Source organism: Andrographis paniculata, unplaced genomic scaffold, assembly GCF_009805555.1.
Source record: "Andrographis paniculata isolate CXL003 unplaced genomic scaffold, ASM980555v1 Contig82END, whole genome shotgun sequence".
Classification (NCBI taxonomy): Eukaryota; Viridiplantae; Streptophyta; class Magnoliopsida; order Lamiales; family Acanthaceae; genus Andrographis; species Andrographis paniculata.
In genome coordinates, this window is record NW_026137620.1 from 1,483,126 (window position 1) to 1,505,087 (window position 21,962).

Sequence of the window (21,962 nt, forward strand, 5' to 3'; positions counted from 1 at the left end):
TAATTATTTATTATTTTTTATATTATATTATAAATTTATTTTATATTAAAAAATATCAAATCGAACGTAACAATTACCATTTAAAAATCCAAACTCAAAAACCCGAACAAACACACCTTAAAAGGATGATTGAATCCCATGCAGATATTAACCTTTGTTGGGTTTTTTTTTTAAATAAATTTGAATTGAATTTAAAATTTGATTTTTTTTTTAATTTAAATAAATATTTGATACTTGCTCTTTCATTAAATTTATATATATATTTTTTATTTGTCCACAAAATATGTATTTTTTATTTTGAACAAATAATTTTTATATATTATTTTATTTATATTTTTTAATATTATATTTATTTACAATTATGCCACCACTATTTACATACTAAATTTATTTTAAAAAATTCTTATTTCAAAATTAACTCATATACTTTCTGAAATATCTAACTCAAATATAAATGAATTTTATAGATTGATAAATATATTTTTTACATATTTTCTTTGTTCATTGATAGTTTTTTTTTTTAAATTTGATTCTTGTATGTAAATTAAGATAAATTAATGTTTTATAAATATACACTGCAATAAAATAATATAATGTTTATTTTATCTTTAAAAATTAATGTGAAAGGTAAAAAATAGGAGATTTTGATATTTAGTTAAAAGTTATTTTTTTAAAAATAAAATAAGAAAGTTTTGATTTAAACATACTAAACAAATAAAAATTTACTAGTGGACACAAAGAGTATATTACAGTCAGTCCATCCGTCATAAATAAATACGATAATTTTTTTATTTGTTTGTTTAAAAAATTGATATATTTTGATTTTGTTTGTCCAAAACTTTTATTTTCCTACACTATTTCTAGTGTATATTTTATTTTCTCACAAAAAATCAATAATAACATATTAACTTTTATAGGATAAATTGTTTTTTAGTCCCGTAACTGAACCCTTATCATTTTAATCTCGTAAATGCAAACTAGTTCTATAAGTGAAATTTTTTGATATTTTAGTCTTCCGGCGCCGGAGACGCCCGCATAGCTTGCCAGAAACCACGTGTCTAAACTGAATTGAATCGATCGACTAGCCATTTAACACCAATTAAAAAAATGCACTCTTGTTTTTCTACATCACTTTGAAATGATTGTACATACGTAAAGATGTTGGAATCTTGATCGATCGATTTGGCCTTAACTTTTATTAATTTCTTTGTTTTATTTTTTGATTAGCCAACAATATAACCAAGCTAGATTAGATTGTATGCTATATATATATATATATATATATTAATTAAGGTAGGACATTGTGGTGGGGAACGACCAACTTTTACCCTCGTGGACTTGAATTATATCGTCATTTTTATTGATGATTCAAATTACCAACGGTTGCCAAACACCGGAAAGTCATTGCCTTATGAGAATATATATATATTGTAACATATATAAATATAAAATAAAATACAGCATCTTTTACATTTTTTTTTAAATAATAATAATAAAAAAAACTAGTTAATTTATTTATTTTTTAACATATTTAATTTCCCTTTTAATTTTTTCTCTCAATTGATCTCCACAAGAAGCAAGAAACCCACCCTCTATATGCATGATCATAATATATATAGATATCTATATGAATGACTTGTTTATCTCTATATATATATATATCACTTTAGAATATATTCTACAAAGTTGCTGGAACCTGTAAATTCTTGTTTCTTTATATTACTATATATATATATATTAATTTTGGAATGTATTCTACAAATTGTACAAATGCACAGTTGTTGGAATCTTGATTCATCGAATGGACCTGACTTTAATTTTTTATTTTTTTTTTTAATGACATGAGAATCCGCAGTCGCTACCCGAAAGTGCACATTAGGTAAACCTCCGACCAAATCTAATACCCTGCAAACCAGGTCCGACGGGAAAGTCACACTAGGCGAACCATTGTGGCAGGTGATTTAAGGCATCGGGGTTTGAACCCATAACCTAATAGTCACAAGTCTAATTTAATTTCTTGCTTTATTATTGAATTGTCCGAAAATATGGCTAGATTAGATTATATGCTACTTAATATACCTACTGTGACATTATAATATGATTCCTCCGTCCCAAACACCCTACAACATTTCATTTTTTGTTTGTTTCAAATTCACTGCAATATTTTCAAATTTAGAAATAATTAATAATATTTTTATACATATATTAATATATACTTCACTTTATCCCATCACATCACTCAAGTAAAAAAACAAATAATCATTTCTCTCTTCAATCACATAACTTAATATTCAAATTATCTCAAATTACTATACTTAATACTTCTCACCTAAATTCTCGTGCCAAACACAAATGTTGCACCGTGTTTGAAACGGATGGAGTATATATATATATTTCACATTGTAACATTATATTAATTAATTTTAGCGGTATCAATAAGCTGATTTCATTTCTAACTCATTGTTAGAAATATGATTAATTGTGCGTTTTCTTAATAGTTCGAGCTTTTAGATGAGACGGTCATTTAACATCCAATATGCATGTGTTAGCAAATACATTTTTTTTTACAATTTTTTACCTTTTTTTCAAACTTTTGAAAAACAGAATAATGTAAATACTCTAAGGGATGTGTTTGTATAGGATATTTGTCCAGATTTTTACTATTCATAAAAATTCAAAAATATCAAATTAAATAACTATTTTTTATCTTTTGTATCATATCAAAAATTAATTTTACATTCAAAATATCACATCAATACCTATTTATATCACATCATACCACTGTTTAAATTCAAAATTTTTACTATTCAAATTCCAACTCAAAATCCAAACCGCCGAACAAACACACCCTAAGATAATTATATGAAATTCTAAAAATAAAATTATAAGCATTGCAAGGTCAAGTTTGGCAAGCATTTAACCACAATTAGTAAAATGAAAGCTTAATAATATAACTAATAAATCTTATTCATTCTCTTCTTCTTATAAAACCCATAACAAATAAAAATCGAATTTATAAATTTCGGTTTCGGCAAGTTATGATTTTTAATTTCCAAATCGAAAAAATCGAATTTTAAATAAAAGAAATATTTTATTTTATATATATTATAATTTTGATATTTAAATATATATACTTAAGTATTTGATCAATTTGTAAGTTGTTTGGAACATGTATTGGGGATAGATGTATCTATATTGGTGATGAAAAATAAATTGAACAAATGAGTTCGAGTATTAACATAAAAATTCCAAAAAATTTTATTTGTTCGGTTTTAAATCGAACCGAATTAGTTTGGTTCAACTTAGCATATTTTGGTTCATTTTTTCAGTTTTAATTTTTACAAATCGAAAATCGATCAAAACTCGAAATTTGATTTAGTTCAAATAGAATGTTCACTCCTATGAGACCTCTAAACCGATGAGATAAAAGTGTTCATGGTCCAAGTGTCACTTCCTATACATGATATCCTTTCAAAGGAATTATATTAAACTTTTGGACATATTAAGAATAACATATATGTGTTGAAAGGAACTCAGAATTGATAGGAACAATCTCGCCGGCCTTTTCTATATGCTAGCTCACCATCCTCCATTATCCGTGCTACTTCATACATTTCTTGTTTGTTTAGTCCACTCTTACAGACGACTATTCCAGTATTTAATTATCGTATAAATATATGCAGGTCAGTCCCGAACTGAGTACATATCGGAAATCATCTTTTTCGGACTCCAGTATAATTTCAGTGTTTTGAGGAGGGCAACAAGTTAGTCAGTTCACGGCATTTGTCCACAAAATATTACTTCTTCTTCGTGATCATTCTTTTTTTCAAACTAGATCTTTTCTTTAGCACTTTAATGAATGTAATGTGTGTTTTGTTAGACAATGACAAAATAAATTAAATGAGATATATGTCTCATGGAATGAAATTAGAGCATAAGTCACGACAAAGATTTATCATTCCATCTTCTGATTTTTTTCCTTAATTAATTGTTCCCACAAATTCTTCTTCTTAATTTTCAATGTCGTTTGATTTTTTTTTAATGTATGTGTCGGAGTATTAAGTTCGACGGGAGTTTACCCAATACGTATTTTCAAATTGCGGCTGCGGGTTCACGTTGTAAAAAAAAGAAAAATACTTATTTGTATGCTAAGTGTTCATGTGCTTAGAAACATAAAAGTATGTCAAATTCGAGTGCAACCAAAATATTTTACAAGAACAACTACATAATGTAATGCTCTTTCTCGGGAAATACGGAAAACAAATCAAAATTAGACGAAGAAGCAGCCAAAGAGGACAATGAACAACAACGAACGCGTGAAGAGAAGAAGAGGAGGAGAGCATAAACATGGTGCATTGCAGGCAAAGGCTGTGATGTTTTAATTAGGGTGAATGTTTTAGAAAACTGTATACTATTTTATAAAAATAATACTAAGTTTATGATTAAAAATATTCTATACTATTCTATAAAAATAAAAATAATACTAAATTTATAATTTAAATATTTTATATTATTATATACTAGTAAATAATTAAAAATATATTAATAAAATTAATTATAATATAATACAAATAATTATATGTTTAAGTTAAAGATAACTAATTAATTTAATAAAAATTAAATAAATTATAGATTATAAAATTTAAAATGCGATTAAAATATATAATTTTTAAAATAAAAAAAAGTAACATAATATGCGGGACGGATGAAAATGAAAAGTACGAGGACAAAGGGAATATCAATATTAATTTATAATACTAATTTTTATTATATAATTATATCTGATTTAAATATATTACTATCTAATAGATTAATATATTTGAGTTGTTTTTATTTAATATTTAAGATAAATATTTATTAATGGTTAGTTTGTCCAATATTTTGCATATGTTTTTTTTGTGCTTCCTCATTTCCACGACAAAGTATTTATTTTTTTATTTTAGTCCGTCTCATAATAAAGTATCCATTTCTTTTTTTTTTTAAGTAACTGTACTATCTACCTAACGTTACAAATACCCTCACAATTTACAATATATTACACAAATGTCATTACCTTTATATCACACATACTTATAAGGTTATTTCAGTCATTTTTACTTTATTTCTACTATATCCCAATATAATGCTAATATTTCTAAAACTACGTGCAAAAAGCAAATGAATATTTACTTTCAGGACGAAAGGAATATATATATTTTTTATATTCTTACAAAAACCAACATTCAATATAAAATACTTTTACTATTGTTTTTTTATATTAACAACACAACACAACACAATTCTATTTACCTCACCTAAAAAATAATCAAATAAAAACACTAAACAAACAAACCCTAAGTTTATTAGTATTATTTAAATTACAATCTATATATAATTTTTATACAATATATAAATAACAAAAATATATCTAAACAAAATCGAAATTGTCAATTTTTGAATAAAGAATGTGTTTGTTTTGTAAAATAGTTAAAAAGAATTTTTTTTTTCTTTTTTTTTCATATGAAGTATAGAAGAGCGCAGATAACATAAAAATAATGAATGTATTAATTTTTTTTGGAAAAACATATGTGCTAAAATAATAAAAAGAATACCGTATAAAATTTTCAAAAAAACATATAAATATAAACTAGCGATTCAAATGTAACGGTCTGTTTTTAAATCGGAATCTTCGATTTCGAACACAAACCGTTGAATCGAAACAATAACTGTGATTCAAAAAAAATTGATAAATAGAAAATCGATGATTTCAAACCGTATCCGATGGTTCAAACCGTTTTATTAAGTCTAACCATGCTTAAAAAAATTATCTAGAAAACTTCGAATGGTGGACCGTAGAGAGATTTGAAATGGAACGACGATTTGTGCCTTAGTATATTTATTTATTTATTTATTTTTAATGGATAAAATAAATATGGTTTTTTTTATCCTATTCAAAAATATATATATATATATTTTTTATTTTTTTTTATTAAAGCTTCATAATTAGCCAATAATATTTGTTTTTACTGCTATTGTTATGATTATAATTATTAATATAAATTTTCATATATTTATATAAAATAATTGATCTCTTTTCTCAAGCAATTTTATGTTTTCCTTTCTTAAGATTGATAAATATAAATAAAAAGGCTCAAATTAAAATTATTAATTTTAATTTTATTTATGTTTATATTATTTTTGAACTTATTTTTGAAAATCTTTTAATTTATTTTTTAAAAAAATTAACCAATATTAATTTTTTAAAAAGAGTTTTGACTACCAATATTTTTAATTTATTGCCATTAAAACATAACCGGCTATGAAATTACAAAATATAGGAAATATATTAGTTTTAGCTACAAATTAAATTATGTAGCAAAATAACAAATTTTTACTACAAAAATAATTCATAGTGAAATTTTTTGTAGCAAATTAAAGTTTTTTTCATAGTGTCAATATATTATTTAAATAATAATTTGGGAAAAAAAAATTAATAGTAATCTCAATAAAATATAAAAATAATTAATTTTAATCTTATTATAAATATATATATATACTTTTTTGTCTCATTATAAATAAATAAATAATCATTTTTGGTTTTATTATTAAAAAAAACATTAACAAAAACACCGATTTGAACATAGCGGACCTGATATTGCATCTGATTACGACTAACATAGCTTTGTTCCAAATCAATTCGGTTGTAGTTTAAAAATAATTATATCAATTATTATTATTTTTTTTATATATATATTATAATAAAAATTAATTTTATATTCAAAACGTTACATTAATATTATTTATATCACATTATATATTATTTCAATTTTTTTTTTTTAGCAGTGTACACACCTAAAATTAATTGGATCAATCCAGAACAAGTGCAGCCCAAGTTTCGAGAAGTTTGCGGCCCAAGAGAATGTCCAGATAAGCAAATGGGCCTGCGGATCCGACCAACCCAATGATCAAGTTAGCACAACGTAGAAACAGTCCAATGGAGGCTAATGGATAAAATTGATTTTTTAAAATGGAAATTTAAGAGGTTGGAGGAAAATAAGGAATAAAGTCTTATCCAAACAAGATTTTAAGCAAGATTTAAAGGAAATGAAGAAGGAAAAAGAGAGGAGGCGATATTCATTGATCATCTTCTTCGTTATTTTCTCTGTCAATTTTTTCATTTCAATAATTTTTCAAGATTTTTATAATTTTTTCCCACTGCAATTTTTCCATTTCAATAACTTTTTAAGATTTTTATAATTTTTTTCTTTCAATTCATGTTTGATTTTCAATTCTACCTTTTCTTTTTTCGTCAATTTTTATTTTTTCGGTTAACGCGAGATAGCCCGGATTTTTTCTTGAAGAAACCGGAAAACTCTATGAACAAATCAATTCTGATAGGCTTTTCCGATCAAGCCATCGGTGGCGATTTTTTATGATAACAGATTGGCACGCCAGTGGGACGCCAACGTCTCGCGGCTTTTGCATGCAACTTTGAATGAGAAAATTGATGCCGCCGACAACCATGGAGATGTCGAAGAACAAGGAAACCGTCGGCGATTCGTCATCGCACCTTGCACAGGAGGCTGCCCCACTATACGAAGCTTCCGCGGCGGCGGGGAGGTCCGATCCTATCGTCAGCCTTCCGGCCAGCATGCTTCGGGAACAAATTCGCGGAGAAATTCAGTCTTCCTTCGACGAATCCGCCCTAGAATTGTCCAAATACATCACTCACGTACTCAAGCCCGCCATACGAACCGAATTCGCGCTCCTCCGGGAGGAGGAAACTCGAATCCAATTTTGGATTGAAATTTAAATAGTTAAAAAGTTAATGGAAATAGTTATATATAAATAAGTATTGTTATAATATTTTAAAATATAAAATTTCTTTTTAATATAATATAAAAATTAAATATATTAAAATATAATTAATAATTTTGAGTTTTTATTTATATTAAAATATAATAATTTTAATAAAATATTTAAAATATATTAAATATCATTGGTTCAAATTTTATGTATATGGATCGAATTTAAAAATTCAAAATTTGTCAAAAATTCAATTTGAACCGATTAAAAAATCCGAAAAATTTGAACCAAAATTTAAATTTTAATTTGATTCGAATCCAATATTTTGCTCACCCATACAAACATATCTATAGTGTTTATTTATTTATTTGGAAAAGGCAGTAAAATTTGAAGAAAATAGGGTAAAGAAACAACCCAAATATTTGACTATTATAAATTAATTTGAACAAAAAAAAAAAAAACGTTTTAGATTCAATTAGTTTAGAAATAATAAAAATAAATAAATATAAAAGATATAATTATGATAATATAAATAAATAATGTATTTTAAATATTAGCTTCGTCCATAATCAATTTTTCTCTTTATTTTTTTAATGTTAATATTTAAATATTAATTATATAAATATTCAAATTTTTTTAATATTAAAAATAATAATACAAAATGTAATTGAGAGATTTAAGACGAAAGTAAATATAATATTTAAAGCCCGGTGGTTAGAAACAATTAATTTTGAATGTTTTTTGACGTTATTCAAAAAGTTTGTTTTTCAGTACTTAAAAGAAATATATATTGCTTATTTTTATTTTTGTGTAATACTCTGTTCGTCCAAGCAAAAGGTATACATTTATTTTTGGCACATAATTTAATAAATTATAGTATATATGTAAAAGTAGTATGATGATATTTTTGTTCTTACTTTTTTTTTTTGTATAAAAGTAATAATGTGATGTAGTGATGTAAAGTAAGAATATTTGTTGAAAAAAAAAATAAAGTATTTAATAAAATAGTTATTTTGTAATTTGACGTTCTAAAATAAAAATATGTATACTTTGTACTTGGACGGAAGAAGTATATATTTTGTTAAGCAAAATATTGTACATTCTGTCTCTATTATCATGTTCACTGGTGTGTTTGTTTAGGGGATTGAATAAGATTTCTACTATTCATTCCATTTTTTCCCCCTAAAAATATCAAATCAAACACCTATTTTTCATTTTTTATATTATACTAAAAATCAATTTTACATTCAAAATATCACATCAACAACTATTTATATCACATTATACAACTATTCAAATTCAAAATTTTTACTATTCAAATCCCAACCCCAAACAAAAATATATTAGAATTAATTAGTTAATTAAATTACAATTTTAAAAATTATAAATTTTAAAATAAAATTAAAATTAAAATGAACAATTAATAAGTGGAGGGATGAAAATAAAAATATAAACATGATAAGTGGTACGAATAAAGTATTAATGTAAATACATATACTGTAGGTATGTTACTCTAGTCCAATTTTGGGCTAGTGTTTGTGTTTTGCATAATGAATCAATCCAAAACTGGGCTGTTCGGTTTTTTGGGGCAAGGTGACAGCCTTGACATCAGGCCGGTTTTTTTTTTTTTTAAAAATTATAAATGTAAATTTAAATTTTTATAATAATTATAATTTAATAAAATATATACAATATATATTAGTAGAGAATAATATTTTTTTTTTCTAATACAGATAAATAAAAATTTAAATATATATAGATATAATAAAAATTTATAATTAAATTATATAAATTTATATTCATTACCATCAAATTAATACACATCAAAATTCTCGTGACTCAATCTAAACTTAAACACATAAATTCCAAATCTAATTCAAAATTCAAATCCAAATTTATCCAAAACCCGATAAAGAAAGACACCCTGTATTATTATATTTTTTTATTATATTAAACCGCAAACATTTCCAACAAACCCGATATCTCTAAACATATCCGAATTAAACTGTAACAAATAGCTAAATTAAAATATTTGTGTAACAGGTGACCTAAAGCTTCGATTTAATCTTTTGCTTAATTTAAGTGTGGACTGAGGGGGTAATATTTAAAAATTAATATTTAAATTAGAATAGCTTTGGATAAATCTACAAACTTCTGTAGTCTAGTCTTTCACTTTTTCACTTTTCTTTCTTTCTTTCTCCTACCCCACAGTGACTCTATCGTCTTCCTCCGCCGCTCCGCCGCCGCTGAAAAATGCCTCAAATGGAAGAATCCGAGGGGGAGAAGAACAATCCAATCATAGTTTTCTTCACCAATTTGCTTTCTGGAATCAAGCTGCCGTTTCCACCGAAGAACACCGCCAGCGAGAAGGATGAGCCGGCCGTCGCTGCTGTTCGCGCAGAGGAGCCTCTTATTGTAAAGTCTCCGGCGGCGGAGGAGGATGAGAGCGGAAAGCCTGGCGTGGTGGCTTTTCCGCGGCGGAACTTTGTTCCGTTGAAGCTGGAGGAGGCTGACGCTGAGGCGGCTGAGCGGAGTACTAATCCGGCGGTTCTTTGGCAGGTGTGTATGTGTGATTAATGAATCTGTTATTGCATTGGTTTTAGGTTTTGGTGTGTAACTCGATTCTGATTCGGTTGCGGAAAGGATGATTGATTGGGCGATTGTGGTTGGTGATTGATTGTGTTTGAATTGAGATTATTTGATTGCGACATATGCGGTGTGATTTGATGTAGATAATTCGATTATCTTCAAGCCGTACAAGATGCATTTTCTATGGCTGTGTATCTTTTTAGGTTAAAATTATCTTTACTCTGAATCTATTCCACGATTCTTTTGTGCACAAAAACGGATTATCTTCAACTATATATGCCTGAATCTGACTGTGGTGCGAAATTTAGTTGATCTTGATTTTGTTTATTATGTTGCTTTACTTTCTCATAATCTGAAGCACAATTGCAGTGGGGCTATTAGTTTGTATCAATCAGATCCTATTTGTTGGCTTAGAAATACCTTTTTGTATTCATAGTATGGATTTTAACAAATTTCTTTTCATTTTAATAAATATTTGAAAAAAAAGAGAGTCATATAAGGAATTTGATGGCACTAAATTATCACTTCTTGTTGGAAAAAGTGTTTGTGAAGTAGTGATTGACTTAAGACTTTAACATTGATAGTATCAAATTGGTGTTAGCTGGGAATGGATTACAAACTTTGGAAAGATAAAGATAATTAATGAATGGTAGTCAATTGTCAGGGTTAGTATAACTGAATAATGTATATATATATATATATATCACTTCGGTTAGGTGCGGAATGGGGATTTATCGGTACCATATTGATTGCTCCAATTAGTACATGAAAATACTATAGATAGCATATGAAAATATAACCCACATCATATATTGTATAAAGTATTAGTGTGTACTGTCAAGTTTATTTTATACGCGGGGTAGATTAATGTGTTCGTTTATGGAATTTTCCCAAAAATCTACTATTTATCAATTTCTCTTTTTTTTTTTTACAAAAAACATTATTAAACATCTATTTTTCATTTTTTATATTATACTAAAAATTAATTTTACATTCAAAACATCACATCAAACACTTATTTATATCATTTTGTCCCGCTAATGAACAAGTGGGATAAATCTTTCGTGCAAACAATGAATATTGTATGTTTTTCCTCATGCAAACTATGGAATTCGCCGTAATTATTTTTTAGTCGGGATATTATTTGTTTTTTAGTTATAAAAGGAATACAGTTCGCCTTTTGAGATCCAAGGCCTTAGTGAAGATTATACATAATAGACTTTGATTAGTTTTTCATATTTAGCCGCTTGAATGATTGATTATTTATGTTTGTCGCAATCGTACTCTATTATATTAATTGCATATGCACGTATGGATTATATGTGGTGAATTTTTTTTCTATCTTTTTACAATGGATGAACACAGGTTTATGCTATTGGGGGATTTTTCGTCTTGAGGTGGGCTTGGAAACGATGGAACGAACACAAGGGGCAGAAGAAGCCAGGCGACGAGCCCCCCCCAACCACCTCCCCCGACTCATGAATAGTATAGTATCCTATCCCGATTGCCATTGCTATGTAATTTCTCTTTTGCAAGAAACCTCTTACACTTTGAACCCAAGAAATCGAATTATTTTTCTTCTTTTTAGTTGCTGCTACCATTGCCTTTTATTCTTGACAGAGTGGACTAAATGTCGACGTTTTTGTTTTTGTTCTTGTTCTTAGTATAGTCTTGTTACTTATTGCAGGCCAACATCCATATTTTGAAAATTTTATTTTATTTTATTTGTTTATGAATATTATGAAATCAATTTATGATTTGCATACTGATGAAATATTATATTCAGGTGTGTTTGAAAGAGCATAGCCTTGATATTTTGGAATTTAGGTTTGTTTGGCTTTTATTTGAATTCGAATTTTGATTTAAATAGGATTTTATGTAATCTTTTGTTAGAAGAATGGGATATTTTTAACAGCTGTGCAGATTTAAGATTTAATTTATGGTGATTTTGATTTTAAATAAAAAAAAAAAAAAACATTAGTAAAAACAAGTAAATTCTACTTACTACATATGAAGTTTGATGACCTATCAAGCAAATGAAAGACAAATGAATTGACTTGGATATGCTATTAACAATCCTAATGCTTATTTGAAGTTTATTATTATTATTATTATTATTATTATTATTATTATTATTTTTTACAATTATAAAAAAGATGGTTATTATTATTATTATTATTATCACACTACTATTAAAACCAAATTAAAAATAATTGAACCCTAAACAATAGTGACACTGTTCACGATACCCCTAGAGACAAAAATAAATATGAATTCTGTCCTGTCAGGGGTCATTGGTTCAAACCCCCGACGTCTCAGATCATCTGCCACACATAGTTCGCCTAGTCCCCTAATTTACAGGATTATTAGGTTCGGTTATGTTTTGAATGTAAAATTGATTTTTAATATAATATAAAAAATAAAAAATAGATGTTTGATTTAATGTTTTTCGAAAAAAATTGAGGAAGAATCCCAAATAAACACACCCGAAAAAGTAGATCAGTCGCACCACACAATTAATGGTTCTAACTTAATCCATTGTATATTAATCTGATTAAAAAACCAAAAAAAAAAAAAAAAAAAAAAAAAAAAAAACTCAGCAATGAAGTCAAACTTGATTGTGCATCATTTGCATTACATTAACGAATTTGTGACTGTAAAATCCTAAGTGTAAACTGCCGGAGTCCCGGTGAGTTCCCTTATCCATGTCATAATAGATAGATATATAAGGTTTGTTTGATTTGTGGTTTGAAATTGATTTAAAATGAAATATTGATTGAATTTTTTTTAAAATATATTTTAATATGATATTTTACAAGAAGAAATACTACCTCAGTTCCATAAAATCCACATCATTTGCTGTAAATTTTTTAATATTAGTAATTATATTGGTTTATAGTAAAAAAAAAATATTTTAATTAGATTGTGTAACATTTATGTAATATATTGAAAATTGTAAGAATATTAATTATATTAGTTAGATAATACAATTACTCCCTCCGTCCCGGAACAAGGGTGGCGTTTACTTTTTGGACGTAGATTTTTGAATATTAGTATTATAATAGATTGTAGTGAAAAAGACGAAAATACCCCTATTAGTATTGTGTAATATAAAAGTAATGATATTTGTGTAACATAGTGTAAGTTGGAAGGGTATTTATTATGTTAGGTAGGTAGTACAATTACTAAATTAAGAAATAGTAACCTTGTTTTGGGACGGACGAAAATGAAAAATGACAACCTTTCAATGGGACGGAGGGAGTATTAAATTAGAAATATAGTACCCTTATTTTGAGACAAAGAGTAATATATTTTTATTGAAAATTATACAAGTTAAAAAAGTATTAATTTTAGTTTTAAATGATTAAAAAAAAAAAAACTCAGATATTCACCGTATAATATCATCATTGTCAATATATTGCATTCATTTCATGGCGATGACAAGAGGAACTCAATTTGTTAAATATAGTGTATAATAGGCCTTTTTGTACTTACAAGTTACAATAGTGAGGCTTTTTAAGTATTTTATTTATTAGGTTATACATATATATATATATATGAATAAATACGAATTTCTAATACAAATCGACTCATTGCCGGCTCATATATATATATATATACACACATATATTGCAGACTCGCCCAATTGTGACATAATTTCATAACAATATTTTCACTTTCCACGCAACTTATTAAAGATCATTGCAAGAATTCAAGAATCACATGGGCAATGAATGTTGCTAATATTAACAAGACTAAAATCTCCAAAGAAGCAAAAGACAATACTAAAAAACACTAAAAATCTATACCGAACACATAAAAGTTTAATTCCGGTTCGTCGTCTCCAAAGATCGATTGATTGATCGACTAGAAGTTAAGGCTGACCAAAACTAACTCTATCGATACCCATTATGTACACTCCGGAGATCCCCGAGGATCCATCTTCAAATTATTCGAGTCTACGTTAACTCCGTCTCCAGAAGTTCCTCACGACAAAATTTTCGAAGGAAGAACTTCATTTCCAATCCTATACAGCAATAATCAGCTGGACAGTTTGTATCCGTTGAAGAGAAATCTAAGGCTCGATTTTTTTCCGAATCTGAAGCTTCTTCTATTGTGACCCGAAATAGCTTTCGTGTATAGAAAGACGATCAAATGCATCAAAGTTTGCCTTGAGACCGACAAACTGACTTCCGAATTGGGCGCAGCCTGCATCTGGCCATCGACAGCCTCCGTCCCGAGTGCGCAAGGGACACAAAGATTCACAAACCCGTGTGATGGGGTGGTCGAAGTCATCGTCTTCGATTTGGGAAAGGGACAAACTCGATTTCTCATCGACCTGTAAATTGCCTCCGGATTGAGTTTCCGAGGCTGAAAACAGAGATTTTTGAGGGATTTCTGTTGTCGGATTGCTTTCAACGTCGACAATGCAATCCCCGTCTTCTGAGAAGTGAACCTTACACCCGAGCGACTGAACTGCCCGCTTTATTGCAGCAGTTTCCTTTCTGGCTCGTCTCGCCCAATCCCACGCTGAACTGCTGCTGAGTTTTTCGTTTTGCAATTCAGCTGTCAAGGAAACCATCGTGGCTGTTGTTTCTTCCGCTTTGCTCTCTGCCGACTCCTTCGCCTGTCAAAAATATGGTTTTACTCGATCACTTCCATAAACAATAAAATCAAATTGCACTTATATTATAAAGTTGATTTCCTTTTGAATTCCTTTTAATTCGATATTAGTCTTTTTGTTAATTCAGTTAAGTTGCAACAGAATAAATAAAATTACTGGGCGGGCATTCGGGGGGTTTGGGGCGGGTGGGATGTGTTCGGGGAGACAAGAAAAGAATTCATCCTGTTGATAACTATTAAATTTCATTCAAATTGAAGTAGATTGACAAAATGACCAAATTTGACCCAAAAAAGTAACTGCGATTAAAATATAAGAGGACAAATTTATTTTTTTTTCTTTTTTAAAAGGTCATCTAGAAGTATCAAAAACTAATTTTATCATAGTCTAGGCATTGCCAAACAGTTTGGTAAAAAAGACTAAGTCATCTTAGGGACAATGATTACTAGCTGTATGGTCGACTTTTTGGTTGACGACATTTAGAAACAAGAAATATGAAGGCAAAACAAATGAAAATGTCAACTTCGACACTGAAGAAACCAAAATGATTGGCTTGGGCCAAAACGATGCTACTATCCAAACGTACGCATTGAACACAGAAAAGCTTAGAGCAGGCAAGATGAAACTAGGAAGTCAGAATGTGGTATCTGGCCTATAAAGAATTCAGGGCATGTGCAACCAGAAAAAGTATGATTACCTTCTTCAGCTCAGAGATTTTGTTAGCCATGTTTCGACAATGTGCTTCAACCTCCCCTGCTTGGGCTTCGATAGGACAAGTCCATCGGAGGTGAAACTGAGGCCAAAGTGTTGGAGCTAAAGCTGCAGCAGGGGGTAGTAATGGGCCGGAAGATTTAGATGGATCGTAGAAGGGATTATAATGTGCATGAGACCTCCCTTCTGAAGCCCGCATATCTGATAAATACATCCACAAGCAACCACATGCATCAAAAACACCAGCTTGCTCCCTTTCTTTCTCACTGATCACCAAGGAAAAAATACGACGAAATATTAAGAGATGAAGTACAACAAAATAGATGTAGTTTAATGTAGGCTTCTATGTTTTATACGACTATGCTAAGTTTACTTATTGTAGCGTTACTAAAAGTAAACTAGATATACTGCCCCGAACATATGTGCAAGATTGATAGCTTAGTTTGTATCAGAAAGCAGAATGGCTTTGTACATAGCCACTATTAGAGTCTTACATATTTAATACAAAATCAGACACATAAGATACAAGCCCTTGTGCTTACAGTATTTCGGAAATAAATAAATAAAATAAAATCTGCTGGTTCTTTGCATACCTTGTCTTTAACCATTATGTATACACGCACACAATCGTTCACATTCAATCATTAGGCATAGGCAAATTAATCAATAAAAACGAACACCATAATGAACCATGAATCTTAGTATATCATGGTTCAAAACATATCCATAATTTTCAATTCAGTTGAAGTCACTGTAAGTTAACATATTGTATTATGTGATATTAGAAGTTGGTGAAAAACATATGGAACGCTACTTCAGTCATCTTATAAGTGATGATAGGAAATTGTTGGGAAAGAACTAAAGCCATCTAGTTTTCAAGTATTTAAGATCTATCTTCGAATATGAATGGTTGAAATTTCTAAAGTTGTTAACCATTGAGTTCCAACAGTTAGGCATAGATGGAAATACATCATAATCACTATAGGGGACCAAAAACAATTTGGACATGAGCAAAACAGGATGGGCATGCACCGTAAATGGGATTTTGATGCGTATGCAAAGAGGTGATGAAACTAGCAAGAAGATAAAACATGTAATCAATGAATAAAGTGGAAAATAGGGAAACCGCTAATATATGAGAACATGAGAGAAATGTAATTAAATGGTTGATCATGTGTGCATAGACCTTTCAATGCTCAATATGACGGTAGAACATAGAAATTCCTCAATTCAGATAAAAAGATGGTGGAGAAGATTTAGAAGTTTTAGAAACAGACACAAAGAACAGACTATAGACTTGCTTTCAGACAAATATATTTCTTAATCAACAAAAATTGTTCCCTGTGGGTTATATACAAATATAAAGGATAAAGATTAGATTATGATGAAAATTTCTTCGAATTAAGGATTTATGAAAGGGATAAGAGAATTTGAAGGAAATGTAATTCAGAAAAAATATATACGTGTGTGTTAAAGTAAATAATAAAATTAAATAGGAAGGAATATCATTTAGATTTTATGGTGAAAAACCTCAAGGCAGTGCTTCTACCTAAAGCACAGACTGGTTGTGCCTTTTAGTTGCTCTGAAATTACCTTTACTAGGTTAAAAAAGTTACATTTTACATCCTGCACCTCGTCTAAGGATAATTTGAAAGAAAATAGGATAAATACACAATACAGCATCTAGCAAGGAGCATAACCGGGAAAGGAACACACCGAGAATACATTTTGAGTTTTGACAGGAAGTGAAAGAACTATACCTGTTGCAGAAAAAGTTTCCAAAACGGTGGGAAAGCACAGAATCCAGTAAATCCACCAGGAAAACCTGCACGTCAAGAACTGTTGAATCAAGCAATATTCTAACAGATTACAGGAGGAAAAAAAATAAAGAACCTTCCTTGATACATCCAACAGAACATACCGAGGAGAATTCAAAGGCATAAGGGTACATCCGCAACAGTTGTGATACACAATCAACCCACTGAAGAATAAAATAAATAAATAGATAAGTGAAATTAGTCAACAATGCAAAGTGGAAAATTGAATCAGTAGACAATGCAACTTAGATTGAAAGTTATCAACTTAGCGATAACAATATATATTTATTCAAGAGTAAGGCTTTCACTTAGACTGAAATCAAACAGATTAATAGAAAACACTTTGATGCGGCATTTTAAAATTCCAGATGCGATCAAATGAATATCCTCACATCTGAATAAATATCATTCATTCAGCTTTCCATTTGGGCAGAGACCTAGAAACGCAGCTCTTGGTAGCTGTTTTTCTTAACCAGTCAAAGATCAAGATGCATTTGAAGGATAATATCAATGTTATTCAATGCTATATTTGATAAAGATGACCAGTCAAGCTCATATACTGAATTTTATCGATCATTTTAGTAAACACACCTGTATAGTTACAAATAAGTCACGGAAAGTAGATGCCCATACTTGTGTCATCAAAGAAGATGCTTAGGAAAATGAGTTGTGTGATGTTAATTTTATATAATTATGATAATCCCAAAAACCTGAAAGTTTCTACAGCTGTTAGTTAGTCCTTAATGTTTACGTTATTTATTATAAGGTGAGCATTGGTACCATGAACTCATTTTTCAACATGCCCCTTCGAGTCAAGCGCCTTCTCAAAAATGCGAAGCACCAAGAACTCAAGTATGAGACTCAATACTATATTAGCTTTTATATGTCTATGATTAATTAAGGGGGAATGGTGAGTTATCAATTTTGTTGTAGTTCTCCGACCTCTTTGTTGCCTTCTCCATGTGCTTTTTCAACTATCAGTTTTTCCTTAGATATTTCTGATTTTTTTCCAGGTTTACTGTTTTACCTCAGGTATCTACCTGTATGTAATTCTCCATCTATTAAATAAATCTATTACTATCATTATTAACAACACATAGTTCCAAAAATCTTAGCGTTTAGATATGTTTAGGAAGTGCTTTTGAGTTTTGGGTTGGTTTGGTTTGGGTATAGTAAAAAGTCGAATAGAAAATTGGTGTTTGATGCGACAATAAATATATTAGATGTGATATTTTGAATAGAAAATAGGTTTTTGATGTATATTTTAAATGAAAAATATGTATTGGATGCGATGTTTTTTCAAAATGGAACCGTTTGAAAACATAAGTAGATAGAGCCATATTCTAGAATTTGAAGTTAGATTCCATTTGTTTATTCAAAGTGGCACATTAGCTCTAAATCACATTTCTGAGCATGATTACGAGACATTAAAATGGCATACAAGACAGGTGCAACAATACAGTCAGTAAGTTCATAAGTATGAATATTAGAAATAAACAGTTCCACATAATGTAAAGAGGGGAAGAATGTTTTTCTAGAACATATACCTGCAAGAAGATGGGCGAGCAATTATTTTGTGCATGGGAAGATGCTGGTTGAGATGCCGATTGAGATGATTGGCGTGTTGGTGGCGAAGGCATACTCCCTGTAGAAGCCTGTCGTGAAAACTCGACAGGAGGGCTGTCTTCAGGTATAGTTGGCATTCCCATTCGAACTGAAAATGGATGACCAAATGCAAGCCAATCTTTCTCAATTAGTGCCTACATTAGAAGAAAAGATCAACATATATATATATACATATATATATTACTAAAATCATATTTTTCTCCCAAATCTAATCACATTATTGCTACTAATTAAAAGTAAACAAAATTTTGATTGGGATTGATATAGATTTCTAATAGTTTTGGAGTGGTTTCCAATTTTAGGTGTGTAAGTACATAGATGGGGCTTGTCTCATATGCTCTCTAAAACACACACACACAAAAGAAAACTGGAACACTAACTTCCAAAGTAATATATTCTGAGGGGTGAGACATGCCAAATTAACAATTTGACCATGTAAACTTGTGCGTGATAGGGTATCACGTAAAATCAGCTGCAGAAAAATCTTAAATATGAATTGTAGAAACACCTCACCATATACGAGATTAGATACAATGATAAGTCCCCTGTTGTAAGAATCTTCTATAATTAGTGATATAGTAGACCTACAGCTAGAAGACACTACAGCCTTTAGCATTAACAGTTTTCAGAATTGTCAACAGAGAATATTAGTTGGCTATTTATACCTTTCTTTATTAACAACAGACCATAAAATCCAATTTCATAATTGGCATTAATGATGTTTGTTTATCATAAGGTAAGACCTACCATAAAGTTGAAATTGGATATTCTTATTCTTCAAAAGACTTTTCTTGGTGCAACTTAATTAACATTTAATACATAATCACAAAATATGAGATTAAATATTTGGTCTATCTTCACATGGTATTTTGTTTAGTCAACAGGTATTGACCCTAAAACAATTATTTAAATTACTAAAATAATAATCCATCACCAAAGCATTAAAAGATTAAATACATTGACACCATATACACATTTAAAATTAAAAAAAGTAAAAAATGCTATACATAGAGTAGACAATTGTTACATTAACAATCCACATTATAACTGAAACTAACACTACACCAGCTGTATAACATCCAAACTGAGTAATACGAACCTCAATTCAACAGTACAATTATATTCCGAGATCATATTCAGAAAATGTAAAACATGCAAATTTTTAGCATGGGTATGTAACAGAGGGTGTCAATGTATCCAAACATGATGTACCACATAAAACTATTTGGAGGTGCTAACCTAAGAACGGAGAAGAAAAAGAAACCGAATGAAGTTTGTACCTGAAAACCTCTAATCGTGCGGTAATATGGATCAAGCAATAAATTTGCAAGGGCAACCACTTGTGTCGTTCTATCCCACCCATCACTAGAAACACAATTTGTAACATTCAGTAGAAGATCAGAAACTAGATACTTAGGGTGTGTATACTTTTGTTTTTTCAGATTTTTATCTTTTTTAGTTTTGATGTTTTTGTAGTGAAATAGTTGTTGTTGGATATATCTCACCTAAAATTAAAAATTAAAAGACACTAACATGCATTGAAGAGACAGCAATCGTTAGAGATCAATGCATACGATATCTCACCTACAATGAACAAGCACTGCAGCTGATTCCAAAGCAACACGAGCAGCAATCCAAGCCGAACCAGCCAAAACACTCTGTACATGTATTAACCAACCAGTCGCTCCAAGAGTAGATACTGAAGCAGACATACTGCTGAGATTTCCTCCTCCCCAAGTCCACCCACCATGCCTCTATCAGTAAAAAGGCAACAATAGGAACATCTCTTATTTTTCTGAATCAAAATTTATTATGATCATAATATCCAATCAAAACATGTATGCAAGCTGCATGTCCACAGAAATTTAATAATGACATCAGCAAGCTTCATCAGTCCATCTACAGATGCCAACTGTCATTCTTCAATATGTCCGTATACCAATATTTATTCTTCTAATATACATATATATATATATACATATCATGCTACTAAGATCTACTATATGAATAATCCAATAGTAGCAAATTTGGTAACCAATCAAGGTGCAACTCACCTATTTTTGGAGTACTTGCAGATATTTTTAAAATAGATAAGAGATGAAATGTTCCCAATATAAAATGATTATTCAGGTTTTTTTTATCTTTAACAGCTGATATATGTTAGGGGGCCAAAGAAAATTCTAAGACCGGAGCACATCGTAAAGCCAGCATGGCTCAAGGATCTTAAGGCACAAAATCAGCACCAGATGCCAAATACATCTTTATGAAAGCTGCCTTCACTATTTCATACTTCTTTTGAAAATTAAAATTAACAAATTAAACCCCAAGTCAAAAGCAACTGTTCTCTCCACTCTAACACTGTTAACTTCAATGTTGTTTCATATTGTTTGTTCAATATTTTTGCCTACCCCTGTTTATCTCAATTGTCCTTTTGTAATCCAATATTTAAATGAGTTTTTTTACCTTCGGAACGTTTGGTGTTATTTTCTGAATTATATTTTAATTACTTAAATTCATATGAGTTGATACTGGTGTCAAATACTAATGCTATAACAAAGGCAAGTTATTAATAGAATAAGTAGGGGTTGTAATGCATTATGCATCAACAACTTTCTAACTGTTTTTACTTGGATGAGAATAATCCAAATAATGTACTTTATGCAACTCCTGTGTATTTTGATACAATGTTTGATGCATCATGCATCATGATATATGCCCAAGAAACTAATAGCAGGTAAAATACATCTCAAACTGATATAGATTGCATCAAACACATCTGCCAATGGAGCAAACAGCACGGAAACACAAGGTTA

General features: G+C 29.4%; 2 protein-coding genes across 7 annotated transcripts in view; one reads left to right on the forward strand and one right to left on the reverse strand.

The window, feature by feature from the left end:
* Positions 1-9,928: 9,928 nt before the first annotated feature.
* Positions 9,929-12,066, forward strand: LOC127241540 (uncharacterized). The gene is made up of 2 exons (XM_051260661.1): positions 9,929-10,344; positions 11,740-12,066. The coding sequence occupies exons 1-2, from the start codon at positions 10,039-10,041 to the stop codon at positions 11,854-11,856; spliced, it is 423 nt and encodes a 140-aa protein (XP_051116618.1). The 5' UTR covers positions 9,929-10,038; the 3' UTR covers positions 11,857-12,066.
* Positions 12,067-14,020: 1,954 nt separating this feature from the next.
* LOC127241288 (phosphatidylinositol-3-phosphatase myotubularin-1) overlaps positions 14,021-21,962 on the reverse strand; it is a 50,149-nt gene continuing 42,207 nt past the window's right edge. For 5 of the 6 annotated variants that reach the window (XM_051260247.1, XM_051260249.1, XM_051260246.1 and 2 more), the window contains 7 exons: positions 20,734-20,903; positions 20,430-20,514; positions 19,071-19,283; positions 17,628-17,687; positions 17,467-17,531; positions 15,693-15,972; positions 14,021-15,001 (listed from right to left, as the gene is read on the reverse strand). In XM_051260247.1, coding sequence (XP_051116204.1) covers positions 14,486-15,001; positions 15,693-15,972; positions 17,467-17,531; positions 17,628-17,687; positions 19,071-19,283; positions 20,430-20,514; positions 20,734-20,903 — 1,389 coding nt within the window. In that variant the 3' untranslated portion in view covers positions 14,021-14,485. The remainder of the gene's footprint in view (positions 15,002-15,692; positions 15,973-17,466; positions 17,532-17,627; positions 17,688-19,070; positions 19,284-20,429; positions 20,515-20,733; positions 20,904-21,962) is intronic. The other variant, XR_007836497.1, reaches the window with a different exon arrangement.